This window comes from Hoplias malabaricus, chromosome 15 (assembly GCF_029633855.1).
Source record: "Hoplias malabaricus isolate fHopMal1 chromosome 15, fHopMal1.hap1, whole genome shotgun sequence".
Lineage (NCBI taxonomy): Eukaryota > Metazoa > Chordata > Actinopteri > Characiformes > Erythrinidae > Hoplias > Hoplias malabaricus.
Window position 1 is genome coordinate 35,914,478 of NC_089814.1, and position 15,583 is coordinate 35,930,060.

The 15,583-nt window shown below is 40.8% G+C and overlaps 1 protein-coding gene across 1 annotated transcript; it reads right to left on the reverse strand.

Annotated features, from left to right (window-relative positions):
• Positions 1-4,057: 4,057 nt before the first annotated feature.
• Positions 4,058-7,939, reverse strand: LOC136667976 (trypsin-2-like). The gene is made up of 6 exons (XM_066645168.1): positions 7,874-7,939; positions 6,791-6,974; positions 5,710-5,942; positions 5,324-5,469; positions 4,411-4,622; positions 4,058-4,147 (listed from the first exon to the last, which is right to left on the reverse strand). Exons 2-5 carry the CDS (start codon positions 6,862-6,864, stop codon positions 4,425-4,427), a joined length of 651 nt encoding a protein of 216 aa, XP_066501265.1. The 5' UTR covers positions 6,865-6,974; positions 7,874-7,939; the 3' UTR covers positions 4,058-4,147; positions 4,411-4,424.
• Positions 7,940-15,583: the final 7,644 nt, after the last annotated feature.

Here is a 15,583-nt window from a genome sequence, read left to right on the forward strand (position 1 = left end):
TCCCTCTACTTTTAAACCTGTCCCTCACACCCACACACACACACACACACACTCTTTCGCTCCCAGTCCCCCACCAATCACACCACACTGCAAAACATCCACCAAACTCACATGTCAAAAGGTTTGTAGATGCCTCCTAAAATGGGTTTGATTTTAAAGGTTTTATTTGAAATTTCCCCTTTTCTTTTCTATTTTTTCCAATAAATAGAAAATGTGTGGGTGGCGCAGCAGGTAGTGTCGCAGTCACACAGCTCCAGGGACCTGGAGGTTGTGGGTTCGATTCCCGCTCTGGGTCACTGTCTGGTGTGTTCTCCCCGTGTCCGCGTGGGTTTCCTCCGGGTGCTCCGGTATCCTCCCACAGTCCAAAAACACACGTTGGTAGGTGGATTGACGACTCAAAAGTGTCCGTAGGTGTGAGTGTGTGAGTGAATGTGTGTGTGTGTGTTGCCCTGTGAAGGACTGGCACCCCCTCCAGGGTGTATTCCAGCCTTGTGCCCAATGATTCCAGGTAGGCTCTGGACCCACCGCGACCCTGAGCTGGATAAGGGTTACAGATAATGAATGAATAGAAAATGTCACATTTGAATTCAGTATCAATAAAACTATGTCTATTTTAGTATTATGAAAGGTGAAAAAACATGGAAACGTGTCTGGATTTTCTATTGGTCCATTCTTCATGAAAGGTCCAAACAGTCTGAAAAACAGCTGCTATGTTCAAATGATGTCATAAACTAAACATCCACAAACATGGAAGTACAGGTTTTTCACTGGACAGCGGATGATATATATTTACACTGATCGGCCATAACTGTACTGTAACAATAGTACTGTACCTGTAGAACTACACAGCACTCCTATGTGGTCAGTGGGGCTAAGAGAAGTGAGAGTGTGTAGAAAAGGGTGTGGCATAATGCTATGGCTGATCTGTGCACAGCCGTGGTAGTGTGTTTTCTTAGGGGACTGCTGGAATCTTATTTTCTTTGTTGCTGAAAAAGGTTTGTTCCTTCAGGGCAGTTATAATTCAAGAGAAATTAAATTATTTTGCTTCAAGTATTAAAGCAGAAAAGTGTTAAAACATTAAAACCTTAAAACCCACAACAATCCCACAATCCTAAATGTGTTTCTCCTAAAATTACTACAGTTTAAGCCTGGAACTGGTCATGAAAAACTTTTATTGATCTTAAAACACATCAAACAATATGCACACAGGGGGAATGTACTCCATACGGGATACTTCTCTGAAATGAAGGACATGAACTGAATTGTGCTCCTCTTAACTGCACCAAGAGCCTCTAATCTTCTGGAAAGACTATACACTAGATGTTGGAACATAGCTGTGAGCATCTGATGGAGCTAATCATAATCATCAGTGAGGGGCTTGTGTTGGTGATTAGTTCTGGATCACGCTCACAACTCCAACTCATACCAGAGGAACTCCATCTCTCCCGAGAACACTGTTCCACAACCCAGTTCTCCCACACTCTCACAGTGTGAAAGAAGACCCACAGTCAGTTTTCTGTGTGCTGTCTAAATCTGAAAACGTGAGAGTAAATGGGCCATCCTAATTCTGCTCCACTTCTGACGTCAAGTCAGAGACTTTAGAATCGCCCCACCCCCTCGTCTGAGTCTGTCCAATCACAGTGCTGGACCCATATTTATGTGAGAGCACAGAGAAATAAGAGCACTGTGTTAAAACAAGAACGAAGAAGAAAGAGAGCCGAGTGAAAACGGTTAAAAACCAGAGCTTCTGCTCCTCACTTTTGGGGTCGGGGTGAACAATGAGCAGCTCATTATCATTTAAAGAAACAGGGCTGTTTAGACAGAGGGAGAACGCTGCTGTGCAGCTTGTGGGGTTTTGAACAAAGCAGGACACAGATGTATTATTAAGAGACAGAACTGTGTTCCACTGTGGGGAAGAGACGGAGTGTTCACTTCAGCTTAAGCCTTCCATTCAAATACAAACATTTGCTTCAGTCAACAGAGTTTGTAGAGAATAGTAAAGGGTGTGGAAGATAAAAACATTTATTTGTTTAATGAAAAAACCGACATGTATCCCGTCCCACAGTGAACCGCTTTCTGAAGACGGGGAGGTGAGTTTGACTCTGTTATCTGAAACTGTGAGTAATTTTTTTATGTGTAACCGCTCAGGTCCTATCTCCTGTCTCCTTCAGCCTAGCTGCTTCATTTGTATTTCTTTCCCATCTCATTTTTGGGAGGAGAGGGGGATGGGGTTGTCCTCTGAGGTCTCTTCTACTTGTATCTGTCCCAGGGGGCTACTGGTCTGCTTGAGCCACCACAGATCCAGCCCCAAGACTCTGGGACTTGGAAACTGCAAAGGAAGGGGGCTATACTGAGGAGAAATTCCAACCTGGAGAAGTTGGGTGGACTTGTCCTTAAACAAAGGAATGTCCCACAACCTGCAGGCCATTAATTCCATCAGCAACTCTCCAGAAGTGGGATACGAACTCAGTTTGCTGAGTTGGTAGATGACTGGCTTCAAATGCCAAGCAAACTCAGTTCCCTCATTTCATTTGCCTCAGAGTTACCCAGGCTGTGTCTCAAATACACACACACACACTTAATACTAATTATAACTAGTGATGAACCTCTTCAAAAGACCATGGCCTAATTTTTAACGAGCTGCTGTTGTGAGTCGGCTAAAAACAAATGTGTTCTCTGCTGTAGCTGGAGATTTTACAGATGGAGAGTTAGTGCTGGATGTCCGCATTGCATGGCGTATCATGGCGACTTTCTCTGGATAATCAGGGCTGTGCAAGGTTTACATGCCATGGTTTAGTCCCTAATCTGCTCGCTCTGAACCATGAGAGAACAGGGACTAAATAAGAACCCGCTTGCAGGACCAGGACTAAATTTAGAAAGGAGTAGAGCACCATAATCTGTACATCACAGTAACCGAGCATCTCTTTGTTTGTGTTTTGTTATAATAGATATTGAATTCACAGAGAAGTGAAGGTCATCAATCCAAAGGCAGTTCTACGTTAAAGACTGGAGCATCCAAATCATCCGCCACAAGAACGTCCCTGTAGTGGGGTTTATTGAATGGACTTTGAGGAAATATGTAGTCATTTTACACAGAAACACACAGGTCTTCCCGCTGAAGGACCCGCGTAATCACCCAGACTCCAAACTTACTGGATTGCAATAGAAAAAGGGATGTGTACACGACATACACAGAGAGGTCTTTATCATATCACTGTCTGTGAGGAGTGTGGTGTGTTCTCCATGTATCTGTGTGGCCTCCTCCAGGTGCTCCACTTTCAGCCCCAACACACTTTGGTGTGTGAAATGACTGTGTGAAACTGTCCACAGGTGTGTGTGTGTGTGTGTGAGAGAGAGTGGCTTTGGGCATAGTGACATTAGTCTCATGTGCAGCTGCTCCAAAAGGTCCTGTTGTATTGGCAGTGCTTAGAGTTGTGTAGTGTGTAGAGTTGAACGTCTATCACTAATGGAATCACCTTAACGCAGCGAGGGTCTTCAACACCAGCGTGTGGCAGGGTTTAACAGCACTGTGAGCATTGAACACTACTGACACCTGTGTTACTGTTCCCCCTGTTAATGACCAAACATCGTCATCTAGTAGCTGAAGTGTGGAATCACACCCAAAGAGTAATAAGGTAACGTCCTGTTGATGGAACCATCTGCTGTGAGCAGTTTGTAAAGGAACAAAAACAGAGCCAGGCCACTGTACTGTCCAGTAGAGTGGACGTCCAGATGGACGTCCAGTGTCTGTCTGCTGCGAAATAGAAACAGAATCACAGCCACTGTCCTGTCATCACAGAGTTTGATCACAGCACACACAGGACTTGAATACAATGTTTCTGTCAGGAAAACATTTTAAATGTTTTTTGGAAATAATTTGCAAATATCTGCAGAAAATGAATGATTGAATGGCCCTAGAAATGTTACCACAGCACGGCAGCAATGCAGGTCTCATACTGGGTGTGGAGTCTAAATTCAAGCGTAATTCTGGCATAAAACAAAACAGGAGACACTTTAATTGTTGCTGTCAACAGTTTAATTTAAATTTAAGCAAAAAGCCAAACAACCGCAAAGGAAAACTGTAGATCTGACCTAATCCTCAAACTGAGACTCTCGCCCTGAGATGAAAACAGCAACTTTCAATGGTCTAGAGAGAGGGAGAGAGAGAGAGAGATGGGTGTCAGAAAAGCATGAAAAAAAATACCACCAAGACAGATTCATAGATTTAACTGATTATAAACAAACTGATCAGTAATAACATTAAAGCCACCTCCTTGTTTCTACACTGTGTGGTCAGTGGAGCTAATAAATGGACAGTGTATGAAAAATGATTGAGGTTTTTTTTTTATATTATGGCTGATCAGTGCATATTACTGAGCTCTTATTATTATTATTTCTGTAGAGAGCTACCATCTCTTCAGTGTTTATCCCAGAATGCCATCGATCCACTTCTTGATTGGTTTGGCACAGATGTCGACAAAGACAAATTTGTCTTCACAAGCGTCTCCGTGTCCACTGATGAGAACTCCGTACAGGACGTCCACCTTCTCCTCCTTGGTCCAGAAAAAGAAATGTGACTTGGAGGTCATCTCTTTCTTCAGGAGACCAGACCCAGAGTCGCCCTGTGTTGAGGGACAGGAAGAAAAGAGGTGTGGAGAAGTGTGTTTTAAACAGACTCAAGAAAACTGATTCTAGTTCATTGGAACTTTTTCATCAAGATGCTGATTCAGTATTTAATTCGTTCATTCTTCTTCTGTAACTGCTCCGTCCTGATCAAGGCCTCAGTACACAGTTGGTCTTTCTCCACTGATGTAAAACCAGTTTGGTTCCTGTTTTCAAACCTTATTTAGAACCATTTTCCACCACATAAACTGGTTCCTGAACTAAAATCTATAGTAGGTTCTTGAGCAGGAACCGTCACAGCATTCGTTGGGCAAGTCGAGACAAATCAAATGATAGCGTGAATTCCATATCAAAACCATAGCTCTACCTTTCCATTGCCCCTAGGGGTGGGGTTCTCATTTCTTGTTGGAAAAGAGAGGGAGGGCTGAATACCCCTTCAAACTGAAATCACACTCCAAACGGAAAGTAAACTCTGTAATCACCAGTGTATTATCTTAGTTTAATGTAATTTCTGTGGATTATGGCCCTTTATCTCAGAACAAGCAGAAATTTGTGTTCTGATGACGTATCAGGATCTTGAAGGGTTGCCCTGGGGGATTTTAACCACTACACCCTGTAAGGACATTTCAAAACAAGGGGGAGAGGGGAAAATAAGGAATGAGATTCACCCTTAGACGCTGCCTACTAGGACTGTTCTTACCTTACAGGCTTTGATTGCTGCACCGTCGACTCCTCCGCCACAGTAGATATAGTTGTGTTTCTGATAGTCGGTTGAGGACAGGTCTGGACAGTGGCTTTTGCTGTGGATCTTGACCTCCAGACACATAAGATCCTTCACACCCATACCTACAATAAATAAATACTCAGTGGTTGTAGAATCGGTTGTTCTACATGAGTAAGTCCTGAGAACCAGTTGCTGGTCTAACTGAATCTCATGGGTTCTGTGTGTGTTGTATCTGATATTCTAGATCTTTAAACCCTGAGAACCTAGTTGTTCCCCTGTAATTTTTACTGAAACACACCTGGGGCATTAATTATTAATAAATGATATAACTGATTGTGATAAAAAACTCAGATGTTCCTCACCTCCCTCAGCAGTAGTAGCTCCTCGTCCAGAGACCTGCAGTTCGTCCCCGTCACTCGGAGCGATGCAGGCTCCTGTCGGCAGCGCAGCCGGAGCAACTTTGGCTGATTCTGGAAGCTTTATCAACATGATGGGCTCCTCTGTCGAGCTCTTGGGATAAACCCTGATGTCTGAGACCATCAGCTGCTGTTTTACAGCCATCTTTGGATGCCCACCGAGTTCCACTTTCAGTTTTCTGTTAGGTCAGAAAGGTCGATAGAAAAAAGAAAACTTGATAACAGGAGCTTGAAGCTCTGAGGACATAGATTGTTTAATATTAAACATGAAGATTACACTTAGCATTAATTAGCCATAAAGTTATATTTTCCTGACCTCTCTAATTAGCTACAGTGTTAGCTTTAATATTAGCTTCAGCTTAAGCTCATCTGGAAATGTATCCATCACTAAAACCTCCTCTTATTAATCCTCAAACCATGCAACATTAACATTTGTTGCTACACCATTCATTTGTTAATCATTTATCTTCTGTCAGGTTTGTGGTGGGGCAGAAGTCCCTGGAGTTGCCAGATCTTCATATTTTAAATGGTTGGCAAATGTGAGCAAATATTGGATGTTGCAGGTTGCTGTCTTTTGACATTATAGTTTTCCATTAAGAATCTGTTATGCTGCATTCGAGTGGTGTTGGAAAATGGGAAGTACCAATTGCATAAATAAAGCAAGCCAAGTCATATTTCACACCAGTGAACTAGATTCTTGATAATACACTAGTTTACAAGATGTGACGTCATATAGCAAACTTTTATTCTTCCCCAAGTAGAAGAATAATGAATACTGAAAAGAATACTATGCCAAGTAGACATAGTAACATTAACCACCTGGTAAACACAGCCTTCCAATGAGCTACTGAATAAAGCATTAGATGAGATCACGCCGTTATGCATTCTTGGTATTACTGGTTGAACATAGTACCTGTAGCCTTAAAACAACAGACTCTTGGAGGCTGCTCTTGAGAAATTGTACTCTTGATTTCCCCTCAACACTGAAATGAAATTTATGCCCAGATCTCCCACACCTGGGTCTCACCCATCTCTTCCAGCGTAGCAGTGAGAGGAGGTGATCACCCACTGTTTGTGAATGAGAGTCCCAGCACACGTCATGCTGGTTCCGTTCCGAAACTCATGCACAACTCGGGCATGCTAGAGTCTCTCGGTGTCAGGACATGTGATGGAGGACACCAAGCGTTTTTGCACATCAGAGCACCCCACACCTGAGGAAAGAGAAGAGAAGCTGGGTTTATTAGGCACAGCTCGGGATAAACCGACTCAGCTGGGCCTCGTGGGCTGAAAATGGGTCAGCTGGGTAACGGAAGGGCATGGGTTCTGGGAGGGTTGGTACATGGGGAATTAAGTTGAGACCCATGACTGCCTGTATCACCCCAATGTTTAACCCTTCCAAGCCTCATCAGCTGTGGTGGACAGTGACTAAATAATTGTAATTCATTACTGTACACTCTTACAACATGATGGTTCTACAAAGGTATTGTAGTAAAGAAAATTGTTTTATATAGAACCATGAGAACCTAGAGTCCTGTGCATGATTAATGGGTTCTTTTGCATCTTAAAACAGTTTTTCAAATTGATGGAGAATGTAGTATATGGTTCTATATAGCACATTTTAGAAAAGGGTTCGATATGGAACAAAATTGTCCTTCTATTGTAACAAATTTGACATTGTAACAATAGAAAAACCCATGTTTGTGTCGTATAAAAGCCATTTCTAAAAGCTGCTATAGAGAGTCATATATATTACATTATCCATCAATCTTAAGAATAATCTTAAGAATTACCTTTAATAAAGGACTCTGGAAGTGCCATCATTTTTAAGAAGTAGTTTTTCATGTATTGTGCACTTGAATATAAGATGGTTCTCTATTGCTAACCAAACCTTGTATCTCCTTTTGTTTCTGATTTGATATAATTTGAAATGGACCAATAGGAACACAGTCTATATTCTACAATCTGTAACTGACCTCCACTAAATGAGAGACAAGATTTTGTTCCAAAAGTTGCGATGAAGAATTTAAACCTAAACTCTCTGATTACAGTGTGTTACTACTGCATTAATGACAATATCAGGTTCTCACCAGATAGTACAGAGAAGTCTTACCCACAGTCAGCAGAGAGAGGAACAGGAGAACCGCGTTCTTCATGATGAGTCTTCAGCTCCTTCAGTGTCTGGATTTAGTCTCAACATCCAAAATATCCAGACTTTTAAAGATGCTCCGCATCATCACTCCACTGCCCCACCTCTCTGTGTCTCCACCCTCCCCACCTCTCCACACCACGCAGCAACTCATCAACAACACTCTCACTGAGCCGTCTGCTGAGGAACTGCTCCGAGACCAGTTCACACTTTCTCTGAGTGTGTCACAGTGTGTAATGCAGATAAACAAACAGATCCCAGATCAGAGAAAAGCTGGACTATGGCAGTTTAGAAGTTAATGTAATTATGATAATATTTAAATGATGATAAGAATTATAAGTATTATTATGAGGTAATTCAAATGTTTTATAATATGAATCTTTAATGTGATTATACATACGTATAATGAAATTTCATGTACAGCCTTCCCAATCAGCAGAACATTTATTTGCACATTCATATGGAGGGCAGAATAGTCAGGAATGAGGAGTATAAACAGTTTTTGAGGTAGATATTGCAATACACATTACAAGTTATTAAAAATATATAATTCAATAAATTAATATGGATGTCCACACATTAGGGACGTGTAGAAACAATGAGGTCATTATAATTATTATCTGATTGGTGTATTCTATATTGTACTGTATTAAATTATATTGATTAATATTCAGAGCATTTGCCTGAGTCCACAGAGGAGGTAAAGGACAGTATTAAAGATGACAGATAATAACGCTCACTCTCCTTATGGAAATGAACGCTCTTTCTATCATTTGACTACATTAGCCCTGAAGAATGGAGGATCCAGCCCTGCCATTAACCACGTTATGAAGATAAGAAGCTGATCTGGTTCCGTTATCTCTGCAAGTGAGGGACTGCTTTGTTACCTGTAGCTGTTCAGATATGTCTGCTACTGTCCTCAGCCTTCCTTCCACAGCTCTAAGGTGAGATTAAATTTGGTCTTTAACGACATTCAAAACACCTCGACTCTACACCACCACGGTCCAGAACTCACTGAAAGCTATTGTCACTGTGGTGGGACTCCCATTCATACCTTGTAGACCATTTAGTTTGGGAACGTATGTAGAACAAATTGTATTTTAACTGTAGGCCGTGAAGTTAAAACCACATACTTTTATTTTATTTTTCTGTTTAAAAACCTTTTATTATGAAAACATACAGCAATTCTACTTTCCTTCTGGAAGACAGAATGTAAGGATATTTACACCGTCTGTAACTTTAGCCAACAAAAATTGTGCCCGTAGAAAATATGTAATTTTTTTGTCACTGAAGTCATCTGAAACTGCATGTGTTTTTTCAGTGTGATAATAAATACAACCTGTTACCAAAAACATTGGGGTGATGTGGAAACATAAACAGGTTTTGTAACAGTTTCAGGTTTCATTTCTTGACACAGCAGTGGACAGCAGTGTTAAAGTGAAAATGGTTTTCTTAAGTCCTTCCATGTCTGTGTGGCTACATTTATAAAAGCAGTTTGACAGTTTCTCCTGCAGAGCCATCTGAGGGCTGGAAGGTCACACACAGTAGTGTCCAGCATTGTCCTAAACAGACAGATTTCTCTGTGAATGTTCACACAATGTTATGTTCAGTAGATTGTAAAAAGACTTAAACTCTTGCTCTGAAAAATGTTTTTTTTTATCATTTTGTCATTTATCAGTTGTTTGTGTTTATTCAATGAATCTCTCAGTGAGTGTGTACTCCTAATTGAGAGTTACTGAAGTGTTTATTTATATGCAGTTAAGGTTTCATGTACATGTATTTACATGGGTGTTTTTCTTTTTTTGCCAGTCTTTATTTTACTCAAGTATCAATCATTTTTCCAGAGGATGGATTTGGAACAGTCAACACACCAGTGCTACTAAGCCATAGCTGGATGAGATGATGGTTCTATGAAGTGATGTTCACAGTAGATTTGTTATGTTAAGGCCACTGATTATTTACCTGTCGGAAATTTTGAAGATGTGTCATTGTGCAGACAATTCCACAAGAAGTTAGATATAGCACTGCCGTCTTGCGTGGTAGGATGTGTTTTGTGAAAGGGTAAACACTGAGAACTCAGAATGGAACCTAACAAAACCAGACGGGAAAACATTTCAGGGATATTAGCTTTATTTTTAATGCACCTTTCACAAATTAAATTAAATTAAAATGCATAACTAATCAGCGTAACGATTAATGCAGAATAAACCAGGACTCAATCAGAAAGTATGAAATAAAAATCAACAAGTAAGATTAATAATGGTGTCTCATTAAAAACAAAAGCCCTATGACTCCGTAAAACATCAGCTAATAGAATGTGAAGCAAAATGACAATAATTTCATTGAGCAGTAGATGGAATAATAAATCAGAATACACAGGTAATCAATACACACACTAAAATTCAACTGAGAGAACTCAAGACTTCTTCCAGCATCCAGTATTAGGCTGCCATTCCATCAACTAGTTTTAAAAGCAGATATGTAAGGTACGTTATATTTGTAGTATTCAGCCGACACTGTCAGTCTAATCTAGTTACGGAAATGATAAATGTAGCATTAGGTTAGTTATAGTTATTTGCTCAACATCACATGTTTATCTTGAGCTAATTGTGTTCTCCATGAAGCGTGTGTTAACAGAGGATCACAACCGTGTGATTCAAGGTGTTCGTGTTTTCTTAACTTTAGAGAGATGACACCGGCAGCTACAGGCTTGATGACAGGAGCAGTGGCAGGGCGGCAGCATTTTGGTGGCTTCGTTGGAGTGTTCAGTGGTGGATTCAGTGGTGGATTCAGTAGTGGGTTTGTCAGTAGGTGTAGCACTGGGTTTTTTATTGGGTTTGTCACTGGAGTTTTTGTCCGGGTGGGCGAAGCATTGGTTTTGTGTGTGGGATGAACAGCAAACCCTGCAGTGGCTGAATTTACACGTTTGGTTGTAGTCAGAGCAGCATTTCTGCTGCAAACACACACACACACACACACAAAGTGCATTTCACTTACTGCAAATCACACACCCAGGTTAGGGTTAGGAAAAAATCACATGTAACAGTATAAAGAATAAGAAGAAGAGGAATTATGGCCCATTCTAACTCTTAGCAAAACATTTTCAGTCCCTCAAAGTTGTGTCCCTATGATGGCAGTTTAATAACTATATATTTGCAATGAGATTAGGGTCAGGATAGTGGATAAGCTGGGAAAAAATTCATCCACCGCGGAATTGCCCTTGAGCAAGGCCCTTAACCCTGAAACTGCCCCCAGGCGGCGACGTGGTCACAGTTCCCTGCTCCAGGTGTGTGTGTGTGTGTTTGTGTGTGAAGAATTGCTCAGTATGTGTGTTTGTCGTATGTGTCAGTGAAATGCACGGATGCAGAGAAATAATTTCCCTAAGGGGATCAATAAATGTGTTTCTTCTTCTTCCAACACCCTTTTAAAAACTATCTATAAAACTAACTATATTAGGATCGCGTTGGGTCCAGAACCTACTCAGAATCATCAGGTGCTAGGCGGAACACACCCTGAGAGGGCGCCTTCACAGGCGCCAGACCTTCATAGACCTTGACATACACATGCACTCATACCCAGGGACACTTTTGAGTAGCCAGTCCACCCACCATGTGTTTTTGGACCATGTGAGGAAACCCACGCGGACACAGGGAGAACACACCAAACTCCTCACAGACAGTCACCCAGAGGATACCCATGCGGACACAGGGAGAACACACCAACTCCTCACAGACAATCACCCGGAAGAAACCCACGCAAACACAGAGAGAACACACCACACTCCTCACAGATAGTCCCCCGTAGGAAACCCACGCAGACACAGGGAGAACACACCACACTCCTCACAGACAGTCACCCGGAGGAAACTCATGCGGACACAGGGAGAACACACCACACTCCTCACAGACAGTCACCCGGAGGAAACCCACGCAGACACAGGGAGAACACACCACACTCCTCACAGACAGTCACCTGGAGCGGGACTCACACCCACAACCTAAAGGTCCCTGGAGCTGTGTGACTGCGACACCTACCTGCTGCACCACCGTGCTGCCTCTAAAATCTCAAGTTAATTATATTAAAGTTAAAGTTAAACACATGTTGGTAGGTGGATTGGCGTGGATTCAAAATTGTCTGTAGGTGTGAGTGAATGTGTGAGAGTATGTTCCTGCCTTGCACCCAATGTTTCTGGGTGATTCTTAGGACCCACAGTGACCCTGAACTGGATAAGAGTTTACAGACAATGACTGAATGAATGATAACATGCCTTACTTATTATATACCAAAGTTTTAAATATTGATACAGTTTATTAATGCACTCAGAATCTGCAGATTACAGAAAAATTGTGTGGATTTATCTCAGCCTTTATTTGATGTGAATCTGCTGGAGAGGAGTATTTCTGCACTGTGTGTGTATGAGGCTGTGGGAACCATGTGTAATAGAAACAAGGGTCTGATTATATGAATCCAGGACTTATATTATGTTCTTTTATTTTTCACAGTTGTATAATGAAAGATTACAGATCTCCCCCTCTCCCTCTAGAGAACAGGACTGGACTTTAACACCACTGCTGTACCTTTAAAAGTATATTACACTGTTTGTAACTTTTTTGTTTTTTGGTTTTTTTTTTGAGAGTGTATGATGGGGAAAAAAACTATCACTGGAAAACTGACCTGTTTTTCACAGTCTTCACATTCGCTGCAGCATCCTTTAAAGAATTCTTTACAGCATTCACTACAGCATCTTTTACAGAATCCTTTACAGCATCTTTTACAGCATCCTCTACCAATCTGGCAAAGCAGAACTACTAACAAGATGATACAGACACAAATATAAACTATGACCTAAAAGAAAAGACAGTTGCACATAATTAGTCTTACAGTAACAGTAACATTTTGTAATTCTTGCATTGACAGCTCTGCATCCTTTCAGACCCATAGTGTTGGGGTCCTCACTAAAACTAGAAAATTTGATCATATCAGTCCAGTCTTATCGGCCCTTCACTGGCTTCCAGTTAAATTCCGTATTGATTACAAAATTCTTTTACTCACGTATAAATCCTTATATGGTCTCGCCCCTGAATACTTGCAAGACCTCATCACACACTATGAACCACCAAGATTACTCAGATCTCAGGGCGCCGGCCTCTTACTAGTACCCAGAATTCATAAGACTTCAGCGGGGGGGAAAGCCTTCTCCTACAAAGCCCCTCAGCTCTGGAACAATCTTCCAGCTAGTGTTCGGGACGCAGACACAGTCACTATGTTTAAGTCTAGGCTCAAAACACACTTGTTCAGTTTAGCCTTTGGCAACTAACCTCTGTCTAGTTTAAGGTTGTCATTTCAGGAACCCATGGACATGGAGAATCAGGGTAAACCTGGATGATGTGCTCACAATTTCTCTTGCTTGGAACAAAAGGATGTCTTTGCCTGAGCTCCTTCTGGTTTCCCTCCTCCCAGTCTGTTACAGTCAGATCCGTCACTACACTACAGAAAATATTCACATGCTCTTATTCTCTGCTGCACTCAACTCAACTAACTGCTTCCCTTTTACTGTTTTACTGTTTTCTGAGAGAATGGTGGCCCACTGATGGAAGATTGTTTGCTGGATTCTCCTGCAGACCAGACCAGACCAGCTGCTCACCTTATTATTATTATTATTATGTAGCATAATGACACTTCATTGGTGATCATTTAAAATTCAATCTATAGTTTGATCAGAGGAGGATGGGTCCCCTTTGTGAGTCTTGGTTCCTCCCAAGGTTTCTTCCTCCAGCCTCGAGGGAGTTTTTCCTTGCCACTGTCGCCTTCGGCTTGCTTGCATTGGGCTTTGATTTAAATGTTCTGTCTTGAAACTGTGAAGCTGCTTTGTGACAACGTCAGTTGTAAAAAGCGCTATACAAATAAATTTGATTTGATTTGATTTGATAGTGTTGAGCTGTTCTCGCAGCAGAAGGATGGACACAGAGAGCCATGTGTGTTCTCAGATCTATGGAAGCCCATTTCTGCCACAAAAGGCCATAAAGTATCTCATTATTATGCCATCGTATCTGATCATTTTGACTTACTATCATTATGTATCTCAAAATAATGAGATATAATCTTAGAATATTGACTTAGTATTTCAAAATATTGAGTTAGCTGCTTACGTTTTAATGAAAAAAAAAAATCGTTACCTATTTTAAATTATATCATGTGGCGGAAATGTGCGTCCATGCAGATCTGAACATTGTTAACTATTAATTGCCCTTGGATTTTCTTTGAATCCCATACTGAATTATGAGGTTGTGTGTCTCTGAGTTTTGAACAGTGGTGTAAGGATGAAAAAATGCAAAGGCAATAAGTACAGCAGGTCTGACAAAATGTGTCAAAAACAACTACATAGATAGATAGATAGATAGATAGATAGATAGATAGATTATTTTCAGGTGGACTGTATTATTTTACAATTGTTTTACAAAACAGTCCTTCAGAGTATTGTCCTTTGACTTAGTCTGCGTATTTGGGAACATGTGCAAACAAGACCAAAATCTATTACAGCATCTGTTATTACACCCCTTATATAACAGGTTTCAACTCAGCAACCATTTATATGTCTATGTGTCTTAAATGTGCTGCACTTTGACCAAACAAATTTCCCATTATTGGGATAATAAAATATAATTTGACTTTGACCTTGATTTAGCGGCCAATAGCAGGAGAATGCACATTAAATAGATACTGCAATATATAAGGCATGGTATTTTAACAACACCCTCCTTAGACATGGATACAGTGCAGTACAGACTTCCAGTGAGTGTACTATAAACAGAGCAAAATATAAGAACAAAACAAAAAACCTACAAAAATATAAGGAAAAGTAGGAAAAGACATTAGGGCAAAGAACAGTGCAATGAAAAAAGTAAGTGTGCAAAATCACTACTCAGAAAGGTCCTAGAGGCTTACCAGCCAACAGGCCGGAATGAATGTGATTGGTTAAACTGAGATTTTCAAACAGCAACATGAACAATAAAGCTCCACAATAAATGTACAATATACTTCTTTAGAATCTGCCTCACAAGCAACAGAGCTTTCTTTAGAGGCAGTGAGTTACAGCGCTATGATTTACACATATGATTTATGATCGCTGCCTCTGAAGAATCTGCAGAATGACAGAGAGGGAGTTACATCAGCCTCCATTCGAACAAAACAAAATATAATTTTTGCAGCACTTCTAAGAAATTATGAAACTAAGTCTATAGTAACATAAAAGAAAGTTATATTGCACATATATTCTTCTACATACATTTCTGGCAGTCACGTTCTGGGGTCTAGGTGGAGCTTTTTACGGTTTATGGCGCTGTATTTGAAAATCTCTGTCCGATGCATTTTAAATCAAACACATTCATCCTGCCTGTTAGCTGGTAACCAATTACATTCCTTCTGCCTCTGCTTTGAAGGCAGCGCTGCTTCTAGAACCATTGTGAGCAGTGTTTCTGCACGTGTGTGATTAAAAACCATGCAAGAACATGTTGGTAGCCTACAGTTTAAAATTTTACCATCACAACAAAACAATATTTCAACAGGATTTAAAATAACTTACTTTAGAAACGTAAATCGATGTCCTTATATGTTCCTTGTCATTGGTCGTTTGATTGGTGCCATTAGAGCATTTCCACAGCTTGCTATTATTCT

Bases quoted from the DNA above. Each gene is read 5' to 3' on its own strand.
- LOC136667976 (XM_066645168.1), bottom strand. From the start codon at position 6,864: ATGACGTGTGCTGGGACTCTCATTCACAAACAGTGGGTGATCACCTCC. The intron at 5,943-6,790 runs GTGAGACCCAGG...CTGACCTAACAG, and splicing joins TGCTACGCTGGAAGAGATGG to AAAACTGAAAGTGGAACTCG. The intron at 4,623-5,323 runs GTAAGAACAGTC...CCCTCAACACAG, and splicing joins CAGCAATCAAAGCCTGTAAG to GGCGACTCTGGGTCTGGTCT.